This window comes from Idiotropiscis lumnitzeri, chromosome 22, assembly GCF_059441095.1.
Source record: "Idiotropiscis lumnitzeri isolate Australia: NSW breed Sydney's pygmy pipehorse chromosome 22, RoL_Ilum_1.0, whole genome shotgun sequence".
Taxonomy (NCBI): Eukaryota; Metazoa; Chordata; class Actinopteri; order Syngnathiformes; family Syngnathidae; genus Idiotropiscis; species Idiotropiscis lumnitzeri.
Window position 1 is genome coordinate 2,209,202 of NC_142412.1, and position 21,363 is coordinate 2,230,564.

Sequence of the window (21,363 nt, forward strand, 5' to 3'; positions counted from 1 at the left end):
ATTGATCTTACTCTATCCCTATTTTTGTGACTTTCCTTCGAAGGGCGTGGCTATTACGGTGCCGCAGAGTCTGATTAATCTCCGTGGCAACAAAAGTTCCTGCAAAATGATTCAGATGATCCATCTTCTCGAAATTTTTCACATTTGAGGATATTCAGGCCCTGAAGACGGCTGCCAACTTATTTTTGATCGCAGTGGTAGCGCCACCAACTGGTTAAAACAAATACAAATTCTTTTCGTTGATTTTTTTCTCCGGGCAGGTTAACAAAATCTACCTTACATTTGCTCGGATGAGTGTTTAGGCCTTGAGGATGTCACAATACGAAAGTCTTTCGCCTTCTTCAGAGTGTCACATGATGGTGTCTTGTGGCCCGTCTTTATCAGCTGATGTTCCATGAGGGCGTGACTTACCTGTCACAAGAATGAAGGCAAGTCACGCATGTTGATGGAAGAGCTGTTGGAATTGAATGACATCAAGAAGCTTTTCGTATCACATCAGGTGAGGCGCCGGAACGGGGCTCAGGGATTTAATTTGCATTTAATAAATTGTATGAAACCTGATGTAAGGAGGGCATGCTCGCGTCACAGTAAGCCGAAGAGGAGCACCTTCCCCGGGCACCTTGCCAGCAATGCATGCAGGATAATGTTTTCTCATAGATTGATGAGAGGCTCGCCACATGCATTTAAATAGAAATATTACCAAGACGGCATAATGCTAAGGATGCGCTAACATCTATATAGCATCATATAATCTCAAAAACATTTGTGGACACTGCCTGGTTTGGCTTTTTGATTAGAGGGAGACAGGAAAAAAGAGAGCAGCAGACGGGAGGGAGTGAGCTGAGATAGTGAAGACAGGAGCCTTCATCCAACCGTTCAAACTCCCGTCCAACTACACTCATTATTTTGAGAGGGAATCTTGTCCCATTGCTAGAAACTTAAAAAATACTGAAAAACTGGTGCATCCTCTAAAAATTTTAGTGTTAAAAAAAAACAAGCACAACATGAACATTACAAATCAGCAATCACTGACCACTGCAAAAGGGCGGCGGGCCCGCCGGCTTTCACAGCCGGCGACCGCATATGTGTTGCAGATTTCTCTAATTCAGTTTTGCCTCATCAAAATGGGCCTGATTGATATAGAATTTTTTTTTTTTTAGGCTGATGCCTATTGCTATATTTTGTGGGATAAAATTCCAATTACAGATTAAACTATGGAATGAATGTACAGCCAGAACATTTGACGGTTTTACAATACTTAATATTTTACTATTTAACTTTACAACAAAAAAATTGGTCAACACAAAAACACTTGAATCGTTCCAGTCTCAAATAGAAATCTGCTCTACACAATTCTATTGATTAACGATAAAACATAACGCTTTTGTTATTACTTTACATTTAATTTTACGGGCGGTGCCAAGTCACATGTTATGACCTCTGATTTCCTGGCAGTCACGCCTCCCGCCTCAGACAGAGCCCATTGAAAGTACCAAGCAAGAACAAAGCAAACACATTGGAAACGTTTGGTTTAGCTGTTATAAAATTTGAAAAATAAATTGTGAAAGACTGAGAAATTCTGCAAAGTTGCATGAAAAAGGCAAAAGAAAGATAAATGTCGAAATCTTACTCTCACTAGTGCCTCACATAGCAAATGTGTACAGCGCGAGCTGAAAATGCATTTACAGCACTAAAAAAACAAACTTTTATAACAGCTAAACCAAACGTCTCCAGAGTGGCCACCCGGTTCTTCAGTTTTCTCACGTCTTCGGAGCTTTCCAAAGCAGGTTTATTTTGTTTGTTTTTTTTGTTTCCAGGAAATGGATGCGATGAACGCGTTTTGTGATTGGATACTCGGCGCTATGCGGAATCAACACACCCGAAAGTCCCGTAACTGGCGACCGCTGGAAAATCCAAAATATATTAAATACATATTTAAAAGTGTGGCTTTAATTGCAGATACACTTGCGAGGCCATATTCAAGACGGACCTTCTGGAAATCTTTCACATTTGAGGATATTCAGGCCCTTAATGCATTACTGAGATACTTAACACATTCACTTTTTTCGACGTCAAAACTTGGTTCGCGTGTCTGGTCCTAAAAAAAAAAATAAAATGTTCAGATAAGTGTTGACGTGAGCATTAGAGCGTCCCTCCCTGCAGGAGATGAAAAAAAAAAAAAAATGGTTCATGCAATTTAAAAACGTAATCCCCTTTTGTAATTTAGTTTCCAATTTGGCCAGGAGTTCATCACCAGGAATTCACTGAGTAGGGTACACACTCCGATTTCTGCGGCCATTTTCATTAGAGCGAACAAGCAAGAACAAAGCAAACACATTCAAGAGAGCATTACCAGATGCCAGGATGGCAGAGTGGTCTAAGGCGTTGCGTTCAGGTCGCAGTCTCCCCATGAGGCGTGGGTTCACACCGCAAAAGCTGACAGAGACACCATGTGCACTTGTTATTGTTTTGATCTGCTGAGTAGGGGCGTTTCCCAACACTTGAACGTCTGGATGAGCATGCAGGTCTCCATGTACAGATGCTTTACAAAAGCCTGCAGTCTAGGGGCAAAGCAGAACATTATTCAAGATTAACAGATTTTAGACACCAAAACGCTGTGGTTGAGGGCTAAACTCAAAATGTTGGGGCGGGCCCGCCATCCTCTCCTGACGCCATCTGGTCTTGTGGTGTTGCAGCGGACAGCGGCGAGTCTTCGGGAGAAAGCGCCTCGACTCCCACCGCTCGCTCCGGGCGTGCCCTCGGCGGTCCCGCAAGCCCAATTCGGCCGAGCCCATTGAAATGAACGTAATCCTCGCACTGCAAACCGAGACGTCTCGCTGAAAATGCATATACATACAGTGAACCCTCGCGACACAGTAAGCCGAAGAGGAGCACCTTCCCCGGGAACGTACTTTGCAAATATGTTTGAAGGTGTACTAACGCTACAAACTGACTGTAGCGTCTCTAACAAAAGGCGCCTCCGACTGTTCGCCAATTTGCTATCCTAGCAACAGGAGAGGCCGGTTGGCGGTTGCCGTGGCGACCATGGCGGAGCGGTCTAAGGCGTTGCGTTCAGGTCGCAGTCTCCCCACGACTAAAGTCATGTGATTACACACTTTGAAAATAAAATGCCTGCATATCAAGGTTTTAGTGCACTGGTGCATATGTGTGCCCATCGCTCCCATAATGTTTACGATTTCTGGATCCTCATTTCAATTTACATATTATGTGAAATTTCCAAAACTGTTCGTCTGATGATTAAAAATGACAAAAAAATAACCCCAAAAAACTACTGTACATAATTGTTTGATGGATAAGTTTTAGCATGTTTCCCCAGTCCAGGATGTCCCCCACATCTCTCCTGAAGCAAGCAGGGGTCAATTCCAGCTCAGCCGCAAGCCTAATGAGGACGCACCTTCTAGAAAATACATGGCCAGACTTGAGCAGCCTAATTTTATATTACCCTAGCAAGGAGAAGTGGTATAGAGAACATATGGATCAATATCATTTTTTACATTTTGACGTACTGCACGGTGCCCTTTTAACGAATCCGATTGAAAATTGGCTAGAAAAGATGATTGAAAGTTACTTAAAGATCAATACATCTTTAGTGGGAGGAGGTGAGCGTGGAGAATTTTAAAGAGCCACAGAAATGACTAGGTGTTGTATATTTACAGTTTATACTGCACAAGTGAATGTGAGGAGCAGCAAGAAAATAAACAGCAACAAATCATGTATAATAGCAATTACATTCAAACAAAATACGACACGACGCTGCAGGAATAATCCTGGCACATCTCCGACCTTTATACCCATAACAATTAAATACGCAAACGCAGTTCTTCCCAAAATTGAAGCCCTAAAATGTTTTCATTTCGGGAGGACTGCCGTCCCAACAATACTTGCTGTAAGAAGCTATTTTCACATTTGAGGATATTCAGGCCCTAAAGGCTTTGTGGAGCGCTGTCCGCTAGTGATGGGGCTGAATTTTTTATTTTTTTTTTACTTTTTTTTGGTTTGTTTGTTTTCGGGGCAGGCATAAAGGGGAAACATTCTGTCAATTAAACAACTCAATTCATCCTTTATATTAAACATGGAATTAAATAATTCATCCTTTTCCCGGTCAAAACTACCAATGGTGTCTGTTTTTTTTCCCTCCGTGAAATGTACGAGTTATCACTTTGAAATTTGAGGTGTTACAGCAGCAAAGATATAGCTCACACAGAGTCGGCGGCGTAATGTAGCCGTTTTTCAGTCAGTTTGTAATTCAAATTCATTGATCCCACAACTTTTCACGAAAAAGTCACAAATGTAGGTAGAGCCAAAGAGAACAAACATCTTCTGAGCATGTCTCCTAATGTTTGGAAAGTTCTCTTCTCGAAATACTGGACAATCAAATTAATGACTTCCCAGGCTTCAGGATGCCTTTTTCGCGGCCCTTCTCGGAGTCGGGTTGTTGTGTTGTAGACCTGCAAATAAAAAAATGCACTTGCAAATCTGACTATGACACATTTCTCTTGCAACCACTGATTATAGAGTTCTGATATTTAGTTTAATGCTCTCTTGACTGTGTTTCCTTTATTATTGCTTGGTTGGTACTTTCAATGGGCTCTGTCTGAGGTGGGATGCGAACCCACGCCTCCTGGGGAGACTGCGACCCAGTTGGTCTCTGGTCTCCCTTCAGTCAGCACGGGATGTTTTTTTTTTTCCCAACAAAAGCGTGATTGCCGTGATAGAGGCCACTGTTTCTGCGGGTCCAGGGAGGACAGGATGCGATGGGGGTCAGATTTAGTCAGCTGAGTGGGGCGTTGCCCGGGGAAGGTGCGGACCGTACCAGAGCTCCGGCCAGCGTGCGTGGCAGTTAAGCCGTAGAGGAGCACCTTCCCCGGGCACGGGCTGTGCCGCTTATTTCAATGACATCTATTTGTCAAAAAAATGAATGACCCCTGTAAACATGCAAAAAAGGGCAAAAGTCGGACTTTCAAAAACAGTATACAAAAAAGTAGTCCACTCTACAACTGGAATGCCACCTTTCATTGCATCCAAGATCAATTCACAGGGAAAAAGGTACCAGTAATTGAACGCACAAATTGGGAGAACAAAGGTGCAAACATTGCTGTGCTCCATCGTGAGCTTTGGCAACCCAATTGCGCATTGGAAGCACTGAGTCTAAAATGGCCTTGTTCTGGATGCCAACTGGACTGTTCAGGTTGTGCTGGAAAACGTTTGGCCTCTGCTCCGAGCAGGCTTGTTGGTTTCATGCTCAAACAGCAGATGGCGAGCTGTCCTTGCTGGCGTTTGAGCATGAACTCAAATTTCGTTCTACGTCACACACACGAACATTCCTGTGAGATGATCCGTAGGCAGCCCTGTACACCACGGTGGGAGCCCAGCCAGTCCCAGAGGAAGTACTAAGGACCGTATCTCCCTTTCCCACGTCCCTCCGAAGTGGGGTGCAGCTGGGGGGGCTGCTCTGTATGCTCCTTTGATATTTGTGTAGGCCAAGTCCAATGTGTTCCTTCCTCTTGTAGCAAAGTCCACATTTGAGCGAGCCCCTCGTTGGGCAGCAAAGCAAACGTTTGGTTTAGCTGTTAATGAAGTTTGGTTTTTTTAGTGCTGCAACGGCCGGCCTCCTCCGGAGCTCTCGCACGGGACGGGAGTGTGGAGACTCGTAGGGGTTGACCATAAATTGAAACTTAATATGGCTTCTCTTAAGGCGTTGCGTTCAGGTCGCTCAGGATAACGGCTTGCTGTTAAGAGGAGTGTACGTGGTGGAGATCCTATTCAGAGGGACCAACCACGCCCCCACACACGCCCGTAATTGCGAGATGTGATGAGTGAGTTTTCCTTCCGGCCATTGAGTCAGCGATTGGCGGTTGAGGGCCGGCCCTCGGGCACGGAGCCGCGGCCAGAGCAAGAAATGTAGCAATTTAACGATTTGCAACAAATCCCCAAAATATCCAACAGAGACCACACCATTGGGGGGTGGGGGGGCGTCATTCGGCCTGAAAATGCATTTACAGCACTAAAAAACCAAACTTTTATAACAGCTAAACCAAACGTTTCCAATGTAAATTTCCACCTTTATATAGTGTAGAAAGCAACGTTTGGTTTAGCTGTTATAAAAGTTGGGTTCGAATCCCGCTTCAGACAGAGCCCATTGAAAGTACCAAGCAATAACAAAGCAAACACAGTCACAAGAGCATTACCAGTTACCAGGATGGCAGAGCGGTCTAAGGCGTTGCGTTCAGGTCGCAGTCTCCCCAGGAGGCGTGGGTTCGAATCCCACCTCAGACAGAGCCCCAAATGACACCAGTTCACTGAAATTACTGGATGAGCTACATTTTCCTTCATCTAACCGCTCTGCCATCCTGGCAACTGGTAATGCTCTCTTGACTGTGTTTGCTTTTTTCTCGCTTGGTACTTTCAATGGGTTCTGTCTGAGGTGGGATTCGAACCCACGCCTCCTGGGGTGACTGCAACCTGAACGCAACGCCTTAGACCGCTCTGCATTATCTCATAAGGGAAATATTGGACAATCAAATTAATGACTGCCCAGGCTTCAGGATGTCTTTTTACACTACAATATATATAATAAATATATAAATATATATATATATATATATATATATATATATATATATACGGGGAGAGAGAGAGTGATTTCCTGAACCTCCGCCCTATTTCCTACCTACCATTCATTTCAAAAGTCCTAGATAATGTAGTCGCCATTTTGAACCTCATAATCAGCGTGTTGTTTGTTCTCTTCGGTGCGGATGACCCTGCCCTTCTCCCGGTCCATGATGTGGTTTTCCCTTTTGCAGTGGTCAGTGATTGCTGATTTGTAATGTTTCAAATCAGACGGGTTTGGACGTTGTGGCGTCCGTGGCAAGACGTTCATTTTTATTGGAAGAGTAAAATCAGATTACAATACTGTACAAATTGTGTTGTGTTGCATTACAATTAAATCTGTTTCTTATATATTGTGATTTATCCTCTCTCAAAATAATCCAAAACATTAGAAATATTTAATCAAGGATTTCACGCAGCACCAATTTGACTTTGTTTTGTAAAGGAGTTTGAATTGTCCTCTCTTGGACCATCATTCCATAAAATAATGTAGTCAATGTCCCTCCATCATTCAGCCAACCAAAAATCAAGACATCCTGAAGCCTGGGCAGCCATTAATTTGATTGTCCAATATTTCCCTTATGAGATAATGCCTCTCATAGCAAATGTGCAATGACAAGAAGGGGCTTTACGGATAACTGCACGCGACTCGCGCCGCGTGCAGCCCTGCATGCTTGATTTTGCACTGTATTAACTTCTCTTTTCTTATTCATAATCACATAGCTGGGATGGGCTCCAGCATTGTAGTTTCGCCGAGCGGCACGACGGGGCGCTGGAGCGGTTAAAGCAAAAAGTGAAATTCCTTTGGGAAACTTTGTATTTTAATTCATCGCTCCTAGAGATTTAAGCCGATTGTGTTAAAACTGTTTTATATATATATATATATATATATATATATATATATATATATATATATATATATATATATATATATATATATATATATATATATATTTATATATATATAAATGGTTAGCCATCTATGATGTTGCCAATATAACTGACATAGAGAGAATTTATACAGAGAGACTGAATGGGTCTCACTAATACATCTCTTAATGACTCCTATATGAGCTCCAATGTACACTACGCATCCTCCATTCGATTAGAAGGAAATACTGGACAATCAAATTAATGACTTTCCAGGCTAATTAAGTAAGACTGTCATTTATTTAAAGGCTTATCATTTGTGATTTTTCCATGGACCAACTGTTTAAAAATGTTTGTGGCATTCTTAGCTGTAGTTTTAGCAAAATCCTGGTAACACACAAAAAAAGAACTTAATAAATAAATAAATAAATAAATATGCTCAACCTGCTTCTCTGGAGTCAATAATAAGCAGTATTGATAATAAACAAATTAAAACAATACACTAAACTTTTTTTTTGTCGAATGCCCTAAACCACAAAATTAGTTTTTAAATGACATTGTCCCAGACAAAACAAAACATTCTCTCCTCTGCAGAGGTTTTAACAAACCTCTGCGGCAAAAGTAAAAAAAACAACCAAAAAAAAAAAACTTGACCCACGCTCCCTTCAACGGTGGCACTTTACGGCTTTATGTGGGTATTTCCTTCCAGCAGAACATGTTTTGGATGAATCACCGGGACAGGAAATTCCCATTGAGGAAAAGTCACATCACAATTTTTGATTCCACTTGGCGGCGCTGTGTGTATAACAAAATAATAACATTAAGATGTCTTCATCACGCGCATCTACACCATCGGGAAAAGCTACATGGGCCTCAAGCTCTACGTCATGGAGATCTCGGATAATCCCGGGAAACACGAACTCGGTGAGGAGCACAATCCTAACTCATTCACTGCCAATGACGGATGGACACCCTTCCGTCCTTACACTTTCGTCCTATTTAGAGGCACGGAACCTCTCATAGCAAATGTGTACAGCGCGAGCTATATATATATATATATATATATATATATATATTTGCAATTCTTCACCAGCAACAGAACAATTCATTGCACAAGTGAATGTCACTATTGGTAACCATGCCCTGGTGTGTTTATTTGCCAGGATCAAGTCTCTGAATGAAAGTGCATGAGCGGCTTCTATTTGTCAGCTACTCTTCTCGAGGCAGCAAAGTGTCGCGCGAAACAAACATATTTAAGAAACGCGGAAGTTCCCCCGCTGTCAAATTAAATTTATCATATTTCATTCAAAATCACATTTACATTGAAGCCAAGCCAATTGCTGTGGAAGAAGTTACATGGCAAAAATCTTCACATAATTGATGACCTTTGAAATGCTTTGGGTGGTCAAATAAATTCTAAAATTATTATTTTTAAACTAAAAAATTATTAAGACCTGATAAATTGCCAAAATGCCCAACACTATATAAAGGTGGAAATTTACATTGGAAACGTTTGGTTTAGCTGTTATAAAAGTTTGGTTTTTTTAGTGCTGAAGTGCTAACCCCGCTACGGCTCCCGGTGAGAGACCCAAATATTGATATTTGACTGATTCATTTTGTATAGCTCTTTGTGGACTACAGCTCGGCATTCAACACGATCATCCCAGACATCCTCGTCGCCAAACTGGACACTCTCGGACTAGGACGACTAGATGGCCAGAGGCGGTTCCTCTGTCCTCCACAACCACGGTATACATAGCGCGTGCGTTTCTGTCGTCCTGGGTCGCGCGTTATTGCACGCCGTCCGATATCACCTCAGACATGGGCCCCCAATTTGTGTCCGAGCTCTGGTCGGCCTTGGCAGAGTCTTTGGGCGTGCGCGTACACCGCACTACTGCCTACCATCCGCAGGCTAACGGTCTGTGTGAACGTTTTCACCGATCACTTAAAGCTGCGCTACGAGCTGCTTTATCGGACGGTAACTGGGTCGACCGTCTTCTGTGGGTTTTGCTTGGCTTACGTTCAGCGCCGAAGGAAGATCTTAACGCCGCTCCTGCTGAGTTGGTGCTTGGTCAGCCACTTCGTGTCTCTGGTGAATTTCTGCCGGATTTTTGGCGATATATATATATATTTATATATTTATTATATATATTGTATATTTTTTTTAAGCATTTTTGAAGGTGCGCGCATTGAAAAAACTGTATGTGAAGAACAGCATGTTGAAGCTGATAAAGCCTCTAAACAAAGATATATTGATAGCTACATAAATGTGATGTAATCCATGTGTTACTTCCCCCTTCACAACTGCCCGAATCTCTGGTTTCATGTTACATTCACTGATGTTTTTCATGGCACTTCTTATGGCAGTCATTCTTCAAAATGCACACGCACACACAAAAATGAATAAGAGATTTAAGATGACTTTGGATTTCAATGTTTATTTAGTAAATTCAGAAACAAGCATTTGGTTTGTCTCTAAGCAGTTTACCCGATCTCAGCAATTTCACACGAAATAAGATAAGACAGAGGGCTGACAGTAATTCAATATATATTGCGATAGACACCTGATCAATATCAATAAAAATTGCGATACAATAAGTAAACCCAACCTTGTCATTCTGCGTGTTGTAGGCAAATGCAAGAGTATAATGTTAAATTTGTGCCACAATAAAAAACACTTATAAATGATATTTTTCCTCTTCATAGTTGTGTTTTTTTATTTAATTATAATCTTTAATACATTGAATTAAAAAATCTTTTTTATTCTTATTTTTAAATACATTAGAAAAAAAATATCACTATGGACTAATATGAAATACATACAGACATTATGATGTGTGCAACTCTCCTAAGCACATTGTTTATTTAATGATTAAATTGGCCAGTTATTTTTACTTAGTTATTTTTTTAGTTGTTTTAACGTCTTCTTTAAATATATTTTAAAATAAAATGACCCAAATTCTGTATTTTTCCTCAAGGTTCTTTATTTTAAGAACCTAAAGAAAAAAGTTAATATTTAATATTTCTATTATCTATCGACTGATATGAAATACTTATCACGTGATGCACTTTTCAACCACATCACCCAGCCCCAATAATTTAGACATGTTGCATAAACGGATTTTCGGTTTAAATTTAGTAGATAGCTTCTCACTAAAATTGAAAACTACAAAACTATGCTAATTTGCCTACATTTGATAAGTTTGTTACAAAACTTATATAAAGATTTAAATAAACATTATCTCACAGCATTCATCCACTTCATCAACTTTACGATGCAAGACCAAAGTGAGTTGAGAAGGATTATTTTTCGCTGGCTCGAAACCCAGAAATTCATGCGGATGAAGGGAGGACTCCAACATGTATTTTTTTGTTCCTTGTGGTAGTCGACTCATGTAGAACATAGCTTCGTGGTTAGCTGTTTCAATATAATCAGGAATTTCCTGTTTAAAAAAAAAATAGCACAATGGTTTATAACTGAACCGATGGAAAACTGTGTAAAAGTACACTGGCTCTTTTCATGGATAAAATAGCAAATTGTGGAGGTGAAAATTGTTAATACTCACCATTGCCTTTGGGTAAATTTCTCCCTTGTCACGACAGCAAACCACCATCTTAGAATCATTTTTATTCGCATACAACATGACAGCAAAACCCTTGCTGGCCTTATGGCGAGATTCATCATAAAACTGAATGTTGAATTTGCAATCTAGAGACAAAACAGAAGAAAAGATTTGCATATCTTGAGAATTTTTTTGGACCCCACACACTGAAAAACAGTACTTGCTTTTTGGTTGCACATGATTAAAATGTGTTCAACAAATACAAGTTGTTTATTTTTTAGGGAAACACAACTAAATTGGATAGGTTTACCACATTTTAACACATTAAATCCATGTGTGTGTGCCGCCTCCCATAGACGTATATTTTTTAAAAACAAAGGTGTGTTCTTGATTGTATTTTTCGGGAGACTTTTATTAATTATATTCATAACTGACAGCTTCGCGCTCCGCTCGTGCCCGGGCGGAAGAGGTGCTCCAATTCGGCTTAAAAAATAATTCAATGCCTAAGTCTAATCCTGTTCCTCAAAATAGAACAAAACATTAGGTTCATTTTGTCTTCTTATTATTGATATTTGACTGATTCATTACATTTTGGTGGAATGCCAAGGCTATGCTAAATGCAATTATTTTTAGCAGACAAAAAAATTTGTGTTTGCTGGAGAGCAATTAAGGCCGCGGCACCCCAGCCTCCCTCGTTGTTTTTTCTTTCATTTTTTTCGGACGTGGGCAAATTTTTTTTTTAAGGGATTGTGGTGTGAAGACATTTCAGCATGTCCCATAAGATATCTTTTAAAATGTTTCATGATTTTAAATAGAAGTGATTACACCTTCACTAGACTAACCTGCAGCTAATTACATAATTATAAAATGTCATTTTTCATTGAGAATGAAAAAAATATGCGGTTAATATTTTTACATGCTTCTCTGAAAGAGGCCGCTCAGAGTCACAGAGCACTGGCGTACCAAAGCGTGGCCCTCGAGAAAAGTTAAAAAAAGAATAGAATAGAAATCCCTTTATTGTCATTGTGAACGCAACGCCTTAGACCGCTCCGCCATCCTGGCAACTGGTAACCAACCGTTGCATTCAGTGCTTTCACCTGGCCGTGCGGACTGCCATGTTTTATCGACTGATCTGTTGTGTTTTCATCAGCTGATAAAGACGGGTCTCAAGACACCATCAAAATGTTGATGAAGGAGCCAGCTGACCGGCCGAAACTATGCTTACAGGTCAATTGAAGTTCAAGTGAAAATGTTCCTTTGTGATTCAGTGTTACAAGAAGTGCTTTTAGAGTGGGATTAAACAGTTTAAAGCGACTGTAGCAACACCCAAAGGCAGAGGACGCTGAATGTTGGCATTTTGTGCAGATTTTTTTTTTTAACAGTTCATTCGAAGTGCGAGAGGAGTAACTAAATTTGTGTAAAACACAAGTACAAACCCATATACATGAATATACAAAAACAAATCATTTGCCGGGATAATGAGTGCAAGGAGCCATGGACGCGAATGGAGAAGGCGAGTGAAAAGTTACACTTGGATGGATATATATAACCTCCCAAACCTTCACATTCTTTCAGCACCTTCCCCGGGAACGGGCGGTGCCAAGCGGCCCCTAAGTTTAACCGAATGGAAGCTCCGGGGGAGGAGGGCGGGCGTGTGTCACAGTTAAGCCAAAATGGAGCACCTCTTCTGCCCGGGCACGAGCGGAGCGCGAGGCTGTCAGTTATGAATGAATAAATGAATAAATAAATAAAGAATGCCACCTTTCATTTCACAGGGCACACCGGACGGCGTACCAGCAGGTAAAAGTCGGAGTAATTAAATAAATACAAAAAGAATGGCTGGGGAATAAAAAAATAATACGTTTTAATAATAATTTGGTTTTTTTGTTATAACATGAATTTCACTCTCTCTCTCTCTCTCCCCCCGTATATATATATATATATATATATATAAATATATATATATATATATATATATATATATATAGCTTGGTGCCAATGCATAATCTCAATGCCAAATATCATTTTTTTCAAGTTTGGCGGGCCCAATTAAAACGTTTAACGGGCCACACGTGGCCCCCGGGCCGTTGTTTGCCCACGCCTGTCGTAGATCATAAACAGGGCAGACACTTTTGCCTGATAGCTATCTTATTTAAAAAAAAAACAAAAAAAAAAACAAGCGTCCCCAACACGCATAATGAAGGTGGTTATCGTATTTTTACGGCCATACGACGCGCACGCTCACAGCTCATGCAGCGACTTTCCATCCAATTGAAGAGGAGCGCTTGCGCTCCCCAAAATCCCAAGTTGGCGTCTTTGTAAAAACTTTTTTCTGCCGTCTTTGATAATAATATTATTAATAATAAAAGTAATAATATTTTCTAGAAAAACAATAGGGACCTCGCAGCGGTCACTGCTCGGGCCCTAATAATAATTTCTACAAAAACAATAGGGACCTCGCCGCCGTCGCTGCTCGGGCCCCAATAATAATTTCTACACAAAGTCCATTGTGGTGACCCGCCCCCTTTTAAGTAAATTCAAAATGGCCGACTTCCTGTAAAACCTAGCTCATTGCTCCAAGAGTCTTGTCAGAAGAGGACAAGTGAGAGAGATGTATTCTGATAACGGAACCAACTTTAGATCAGCTGACCCCTAAGTTTAACCGAATGGAAGCTCCGGGGTTCAAATCCCAGCAGAACTTATTCCAACAAATAAGTGGCTTAACTTAAAAAAAAGGAAATATGAATTTTATTTGATCACTCTCAATGGCCAGCCTCCATATGCCCAACACTTTTCTCACTGCTGTGCAAGTTTGCCCAAATGGAAAACAAATTATTATTAAAACATTTTGAAGAGCATTAGTCATTGTGACCTTCAATGGACTTTGCATGATGCACGGTGGATATATACAGCTTAGGCCTTCAAAGTAAGTAGACTCCCACTCTTCCAGCTGCGCTGTTTGTTCAAGCATCACCCAAAATTTACAAAAAGCAAGGTGAAACACTCAACCAGGGCTGCTTTTTTTAACATTTCTCGAGGGCCATACAAGCACATAGAAACATGCATGCACAAAAGAAGATTCAGAACAGCAGAACAGACTTAAACTCACACATGGAACATATAACACGCATACGGGACACACACGAGAGAAAACACACGCACGCATTGAGAACACACGAGCGCACACACACACACACCCATAATCATACGCGTACACAAACACACATTGACACGGACACAAATACATGAGTGTAGACGCAGACACACAAAAACGCAAATGCACATGCAAAAGTACACTTACACACAGTTGAGTAAACACACACACACACAAAGTAACACGAGACCGGAGAGAACACAGACTTCATCCATGAACCGCGAGTGTCTCGACCAGCGGAGAGATTGTCACAGGTCAGTGGTTGTATACAACAGATAGTTTACGTAACGCAACCACAGGCCCCTCCTCTCCATCTCTCATTCACAGTTGTCATTCGCCTGGTGCTCGTATAGAAGAAATTGCATTTTGTAGTTACGATTAATATTTCATATGGGTGGGTAGCGATACCATGTGTCCATAGTGGACCGATACCTCCGTATTTTAAGATACCATGGACTGATAGTTCATACAAAAAAAACAAACGAATCTGCCATCGTGTCAATCCTCCTCGGCAGTAGTTGGCGCTACACTGCGGCAGTTGGACACATCGGCAGGACTTTGTCTGCATCGGAATTGCAAATTATATTTTAGGATCAAAAGTACTACAGCTATCTGTACTCTGTATCGTTGCGTGAATACTCATATTGATCTGAAAAAAAGCTCAATTGAATATTTCTGATTATTAGCCCATATATCAGTTCAACTCTTACATGCTGTTCATTTTCATGCACATATAAACTAAACTCAAGTTTGCATCGTGCAATATTCATGGCAGGAGGTCCCGGCCCGGGTGCGCTTCGAAGTCCGGCGGTCATGGGCGCCCCCAGCTCGCATCAATCGGCCGAGAGCATACAGCAGATGAAGAAGCTGATGGAGCAGGAGATGAAGGGCGACAAATTCAAATCCAACAATAATAGCAAGGGCTACGTGTTCACGCTCATGCCGTTGTACGCCATTGGAGTCGGAGTCTTTGCGGCATACAAGTTTTTGAAGGTAAGTCTGAATTTGGGCAACGAATAAAGTGAAATTCACATTTACATGTTTACTATTTCCCTTGACGTAAACTGGAATGTTGTTCAATAGGGCCCGACCGATTAATCGGTGAAATTGGCCTATTTGAGCTTTTTTCAAAATAATCATAATCGGCCAGAGGTTTGTCGATTTATTCTTCATTTTTCATGAAGCAGTAGAAGTCCTTGTGCCATTTGTCCACTTGAAGACTCTCTGACTCACTCCAAAATGCATTTTCCCGGATGACGCGGTCGTCGCCAATTTTTGCGTGATCACAGCCAGCGTTTACAGCAACAATGGTTACATTCGTGTTGCCAAATTCTCCCGAGCATGATCTTCTCCCGTCAGCAAGAATTGGAGCTGGAGTACTGCTATATCTCACGTGCTCAAAAAGCTTTTGGTGAGAGTCTGCGTTTTTATTTTTTTTGAAAATTAAAATTGATCAATTAAGCAACTAATAAATAAAGCACAAGGTATTGTGAAGCTGTAAAATGTTCTGCATGTAATTAATAACTTTAAGTCGTTATTTCGTTCATTATCTAATTTTTTTTTCATTTATCAGCCGATTAATCGGTTACCGTATTTTTTTTTCTGCTAATTATCGGAATTGTCATCAGCTTAAAAAAAAATTTATTAATATCGGTTGGGCCCAATTTGCAGTTGAGTAAATTAACACGCTGGCTCCTGTTTGCGGAAATGTAGTATTAACTTTTTTTTTTCTCCATTTGCAGATCAAGTCTTCAGATGACCTGGCACAAAAGGACAAATTTACAAAAGGGGCCAAAAAATCGGCCGAGGCTGGTGTGTTATTGTTTTACATGCACTGCGCTTTCCATTTGAATACCTTGTTTGCTTTACCGCTATATTTGTTTACGCCACGTCAATGGAAACGTTTATTTTTCCGACAGAGAACCAGTTGAACGAACTGGAACAAAGGCTCGCCCAAACGGAGAGGATGCTCAATTCCATTCTCACTCAGCTCGATCCGCTCGCAAACTGGTGAGTGGTTAAGCGCGGAAGCGTTTCATTGTTTATCACGTTTCTTGACGATTGTAGAAGATAATCTCCGTTTGTCTCTCCTGGTCCGTCATCAGCGCCAAATCTGTGGCCCAGGAGCAGAAGAACGAAATCATGACCCAACTGCAGACCATCCGCTACCTCATGAAAAAGAGAGGAATGGACTGCCCGCCTTTGAACGGTGCGTTCAAGTGCCACGCGGAGGAACGACCGCAATTTGCAATTCAACTCATGCGTCCGCGTCGCTCCACCTCACTTTGCATTTATTTTTTTTTTTGTCATTTTCTTGTGGCTCGCGTGTCGACCAACCTGAGCCAGATGGAAAGCGGACTGTTTACTTCCGCTCGTATCTTGCTTTGAATGCTACAATATTGCGACATAGTTTTATTACTCTTTTATGACACTCAGTACTTTTCTCTCTTATTATCATCACTAATTCATATTCATAACTACAGCTGACCTTTAGAAATTTGAGGTAAAATTAAAAATAAAATATTGTCCATATAAATCCGTGATGGGAAAACTTAATTTAGATTATTTTTCTTTCACTGAAAATTAAAAGTTAAAATGTGCATGAGAAGTAGTTAATTTTAACAACACAAATTTTTAAAGCAGAGATGCACATTTTTTTTTCTGTAGCACATCAGGTTTTAATAATAATAAAAAAGAATAAAAATATTATTATTAATAATAATATAAATAATACTATTAATAATAATGATAATAATTCTGAATTCTGAATTAAGGTCTATGTTCAGCAACAGGTAGATTTTTTTTTTTTTCCTTTTTTCTGAATCGTCATATCTGTAAATTACAATGCATTGTAAAAATCCGCATTGCGCAAGAGTTTTCAGGTCAAACTTAAAAAAAAAAAAAAAAAGAAAGAAAATATATGCTTGAAAAATTAAATAATTTGAGTTAAAACCTGGGCCAAAAATACATTTATGGACACATAAAGCCATGTCTATTTTTTATTATTATGTATAAATGTATGTATAAAATTATTATTATGAATTTTTTGTTGACATTTTGTAATCTTATATTATTGCAAATTAATTTATTCGTGCACACGCACACATGCCACTTTTCCAATCACTTCATCAAGGAAATACTGGACAATCAAATTAATGACTTTCCAGGCTTCAGGATGCCTTTCTACACTATATAAAGGTGGAAATTTACATTGGAAACGTTTGGTTAAGCTGTTATAAAGGTTTGTTTTTTTAGTGCTGTAAATGCATTTTCAGCTCGCGCTGTACACATTTGCTATGAGAGGCATTATCTCCAACGAAAAAAATTCATGTACATCACGTCATGTTTTCGTCATAAAAGAAGAGCATTACCAGTTGCTAGTTTGGTTGATGTCATAGTGATGATGAGATTTTTCTGTCCAATCAGTCATCAATCAATGAAACAATGGAACAGCCAATGTAGTTTGTGATTTGATACCTTGATTGTTTGCCCGTGTGTGTTTGGAATTTACTTAGATTTGCATCAAAATTATAAGTTGACTAAGAGACTGGGCGACCATACCGACACTGAGATGGGCTCGTCCGGGATTTGAACCCGGGACCGCTGGAAGGGGGACCTGTGGGAGGCCTGCAACATCGGCCTGCCATACCAAGACCGGGAAGCAAACGACTCTCTCATCCTAGGCTCGCTGATTGCCTGGTTCTTCAAAGAGGTCACTAGTTTCTCATGGTGCTTGACACTTTGTCTTGCGCGCTCCCGGCACTTCACAATTTTGCAAATGTGCGACGGCGGCAGCACGCTTGGAGTAAAACTCATTGGTTCATATAATGCAGGCATGGGCAAACTACCACCAGCTCCTCTCCAGCTCGGCCTTCAGCTCGCACTGTACACATTTGCTATGTGAGGCATTATCTCATAAGGGAAATACTGGACAATCAAATTAATGACTTCCCAGGCTTTGAAAAGGCCATTTGAGTTTTTAGACAGGGTCAGCTGCGGCTAGGTCTGTCCAGTGAAGCGAGCCAAGCCTGGAGATGACATGTGGGCTCTCGCTCAGCTGAGACATCATCTTTGTCCTTAAAAAAACATAATCCATTTTTAGTCACTTGAATTGGACTGATATTAGCACCGGGCGATGAGCGGCGGCGGCCGCTGGACCGGCCGTTTATCCTCATAACTTCTACTGTCAGCCTTTACGACCTTGCAGGAGGTTGTTGTTACTCGCACTGTACACATCCCGTTGGGCCAGTGACGTCACCACGCCTGTTTTAGGGTCATCGGACAATTCAAATTAATGACGAGGAGGACGGGCGTGTGTCACAGTTAAGCCAAATTGGAGCACCTCTTCTGCCAATAAACGATCGCAGGGAACGTGTTTACAATATCCAAGCGTCACACGTCCCAAATTTGAGTTATGTGGGAGCAAAATTTTGCCTACCCTCATATTTACAGGTGAAGGTTTGGATTTTTGATTTTCAACTTAATATTTACATTCATTAACTGTGATATTTGGGACCTCGTTACTTCGTCAAAAGTTTAAAAAAAAATCCCGTCACGGAAACCTGGCTGCACGCAGACGTCAGCTCTTCACCAACTCATGTGGTTGTTCACTAGTATACTGCAGCTAAAATTAGGCGTTGCGTTCAGGTCGCAGTAACCCCAGGAGGCGTGGGTTCGAATCCAATGTAAATTTCCACCTTCCGATATCAATGCAGTATAAGCACAAACTATGATTGTTTGACCCCATCTACTCTCTGCGTCCCGTCTCCAGTATTACTGCCATTTGTTTTTTCTTTTCTTTTTTTGTGGGGACAAACATGCAATAACTGAATCTTATGTTGCAATAACCCATATCAATGACTTGAATTTTGTGCATAAGACCTAAATATTTTTTTTAATTTAAGTGTTAAAAAATAACCATGACATCATAAGACAGGGCGTCATTAAAGCTGCCAAGGAAATTGTTTAAAAAAGAAAAAAAGGCACTAATCCATGTGGGTGGAGTCAACCGTTTTGGTCCACCACATGTTGAGCCGCGTAGCCGGGACAGGAGCTTGGAGCGGCAGCGGGCCGGGCGCAGCCGCGACAGGAACTTGGAGCGGCGGCGAAGCGCATGCTGTTCTGCTCTCACTGCTTGCACTTAGAATCTGAAAATGCAAGTTCTATAATTGTTATAGTTATCCCACAATCATTCTAATCTGGAAAGTCCGTTTTAAGTGATCATTTGAAAATTTTTGTTTTATTTTGCTTCATTCTTAAACTTTCATAGGGACTTCGCAGCGGTCGCTGCTCAGGCCCTAATAATAATAATAAGTCGGATAAAAAAAAAAAAGCCATAATTTGCTCTGCCTGATGTGTGTGTCAAGTTTCACGAGTTGTCGTTCATATTTAGAACCTCATAATCAGCGTTGTTTTATTGCCAAACAGTGCAATGCCACTCCCACAACAACCTTTCTCGGTCAAATAAAAGGATACAATTTATATCACATTTTTTTTCACACTAAAATCCCCAGATGAAAACGATGTTTGGGCTGGGATTTAATTAGTTAAGGCGGTCTACACCTGCGAGAGGTCTCCGGGGTCAAAGTCTGAACATTGGATTTGTGGGGAAAAACACACCAAGTGATGAGGTTCCGGAGCTTCCATTTGGTTAAACTTAGGGGCCGACAGCGGGGGGCCACATCGGAAATATTAAAGACAGAAATGAAGTGCACCATTTAAAAGCAGGTGCCACACACATTTCCAATAGAGTGCACTTAAAATAATGCCAGTAATTGTAATACAATCACACTTGGGCATGCAGCACCCTCGCCGCATGTTTCCGATGGATCAATGTCTTGAGTCTTTTCTAGCCAATTTAATGATGACTCGAGCTGCCCCACTTGGACCCGGGTTTGGACTTCTTTGTCACGGTCGCCCCACAGTCACAGAAGTGCAGTCAATGTGAAAGATTCGGCGTGAAAGTTTCTGTGCCCCAAAATCAAAATAAATGCAGGAAATGCATATTAACCCTCTCCACACACACGCCTTCGATGCAGAGGGGGGGCGGCAGCGAACCATGTTTATATTATAAACCATTGTTTCACTTAGTATGTATTTGTTTTTTATATGTTCTTGATGCCCGAGGGCCGGCTATGAGCCGCGCCGTGCCCGCCAACAGCCTTCCACGGTCGGATACAATGTTTCAAAGTTCCCCGCTGGAAAGGGGACTTAGAAGAAATGAGTAAAATTCACCCGGAGCTTCCATTCGGTAAACGCAATATCAATCAGAATGCCATTTTAGTGGGTCTGCATAGAACATATTCTGGCAAACAAATTTTTGTGTAGACTTCCCCTTTAAGCATTCAGGTTGGCTTAAGACAAAAAAAGGGGCAGAGAATTTATAAAATAAAGAATCCGAAGAACTTGAATGGAAAAGAATTGAGCTAGCCCAGTAAACGATAGTTATATTCTATGGTAGATTTTTGGGGGGCTTAGATATCGCAGCACGATTTGTATTATCATATTGCACTAACTGTTCAAGTTTGTCAAAAACAACAAAATGCTTTTTTATCCCATAACACATCATTATTTGACATTCCTTTGGGCCATGCCCCCCGTTGCGTCTCGGACCGCCGTTGTCGTCGTCATCTTGCACGAAGCCAAGTATTCTTGTAATGAGCCATTATGTACCCCTGGTATACGATTAATAATGAAAAAAAACCTGTCTGAGATAAAAGAACCATTGAGTTTAATCCAAAATCTTTGTATATTGAAAGAATTTCGTTAATATGAGTAGATATGTAATTTTAATACGAGCGGAGCGCGAAGCTGTCAGTTATATGTACTTAAATAAATGCTTTGCATGATGTTAAAATTTATTGACAGAAACCTGTGTATTGCTAATAGGAATTTCCCACCATTTCTACGAAGGAATGAAGGAAGTCCAATTTATTTAGATTTCATGAGGTTTGGTTTAATTTAATTCATAATTATTGCTTCCAGCCATTTAAAACCTCAAATTTACCGATCACCTCGAGACCAAAATTTTCAGAAAATACGGTAGGTCAGAATTGGCCTCGCCTATGAATAAACGCCTCCGCCCATCTGCGATTGGGTAAATAAAACTCTTGGCTGTTAATTGAACGCAGAGGATGTTTTTGAAGA

At 40.8% G+C, this 21,363-nt stretch overlaps 2 protein-coding genes across 2 annotated transcripts in view; one reads left to right on the forward strand and one right to left on the reverse strand.

The window, feature by feature from the left end:
- The first annotated feature begins 477 nt into the window (after nt 1-477).
- LOC148316130 (uncharacterized) overlaps nt 478-21,363 on the forward strand; it is a 53,099-nt gene continuing 32,213 nt past the window's right edge. The window contains exons 1-5 of the mRNA XM_088287040.1: nt 478-499; nt 14,993-15,210; nt 15,960-16,029; nt 16,137-16,227; nt 16,323-16,426. Coding sequence (XP_088143166.1) covers nt 15,031-15,210; nt 15,960-16,029; nt 16,137-16,227; nt 16,323-16,426 — 445 coding nt within the window. The 5' untranslated portion in view covers nt 478-499; nt 14,993-15,030. The remainder of the gene's footprint in view (nt 500-14,992; nt 15,211-15,959; nt 16,030-16,136; nt 16,228-16,322; nt 16,427-21,363) is intronic.
- Nucleotides 10,623-11,368, reverse strand: LOC148316131 (uncharacterized). The gene is made up of 2 exons (XM_088287028.1): nt 11,067-11,368; nt 10,623-10,943 (listed from the first exon to the last, which is right to left on the reverse strand). Exons 1-2 carry the CDS (start codon nt 11,238-11,240, stop codon nt 10,728-10,730), a joined length of 390 nt encoding a protein of 129 aa, XP_088143154.1. The 5' UTR covers nt 11,241-11,368; the 3' UTR covers nt 10,623-10,727.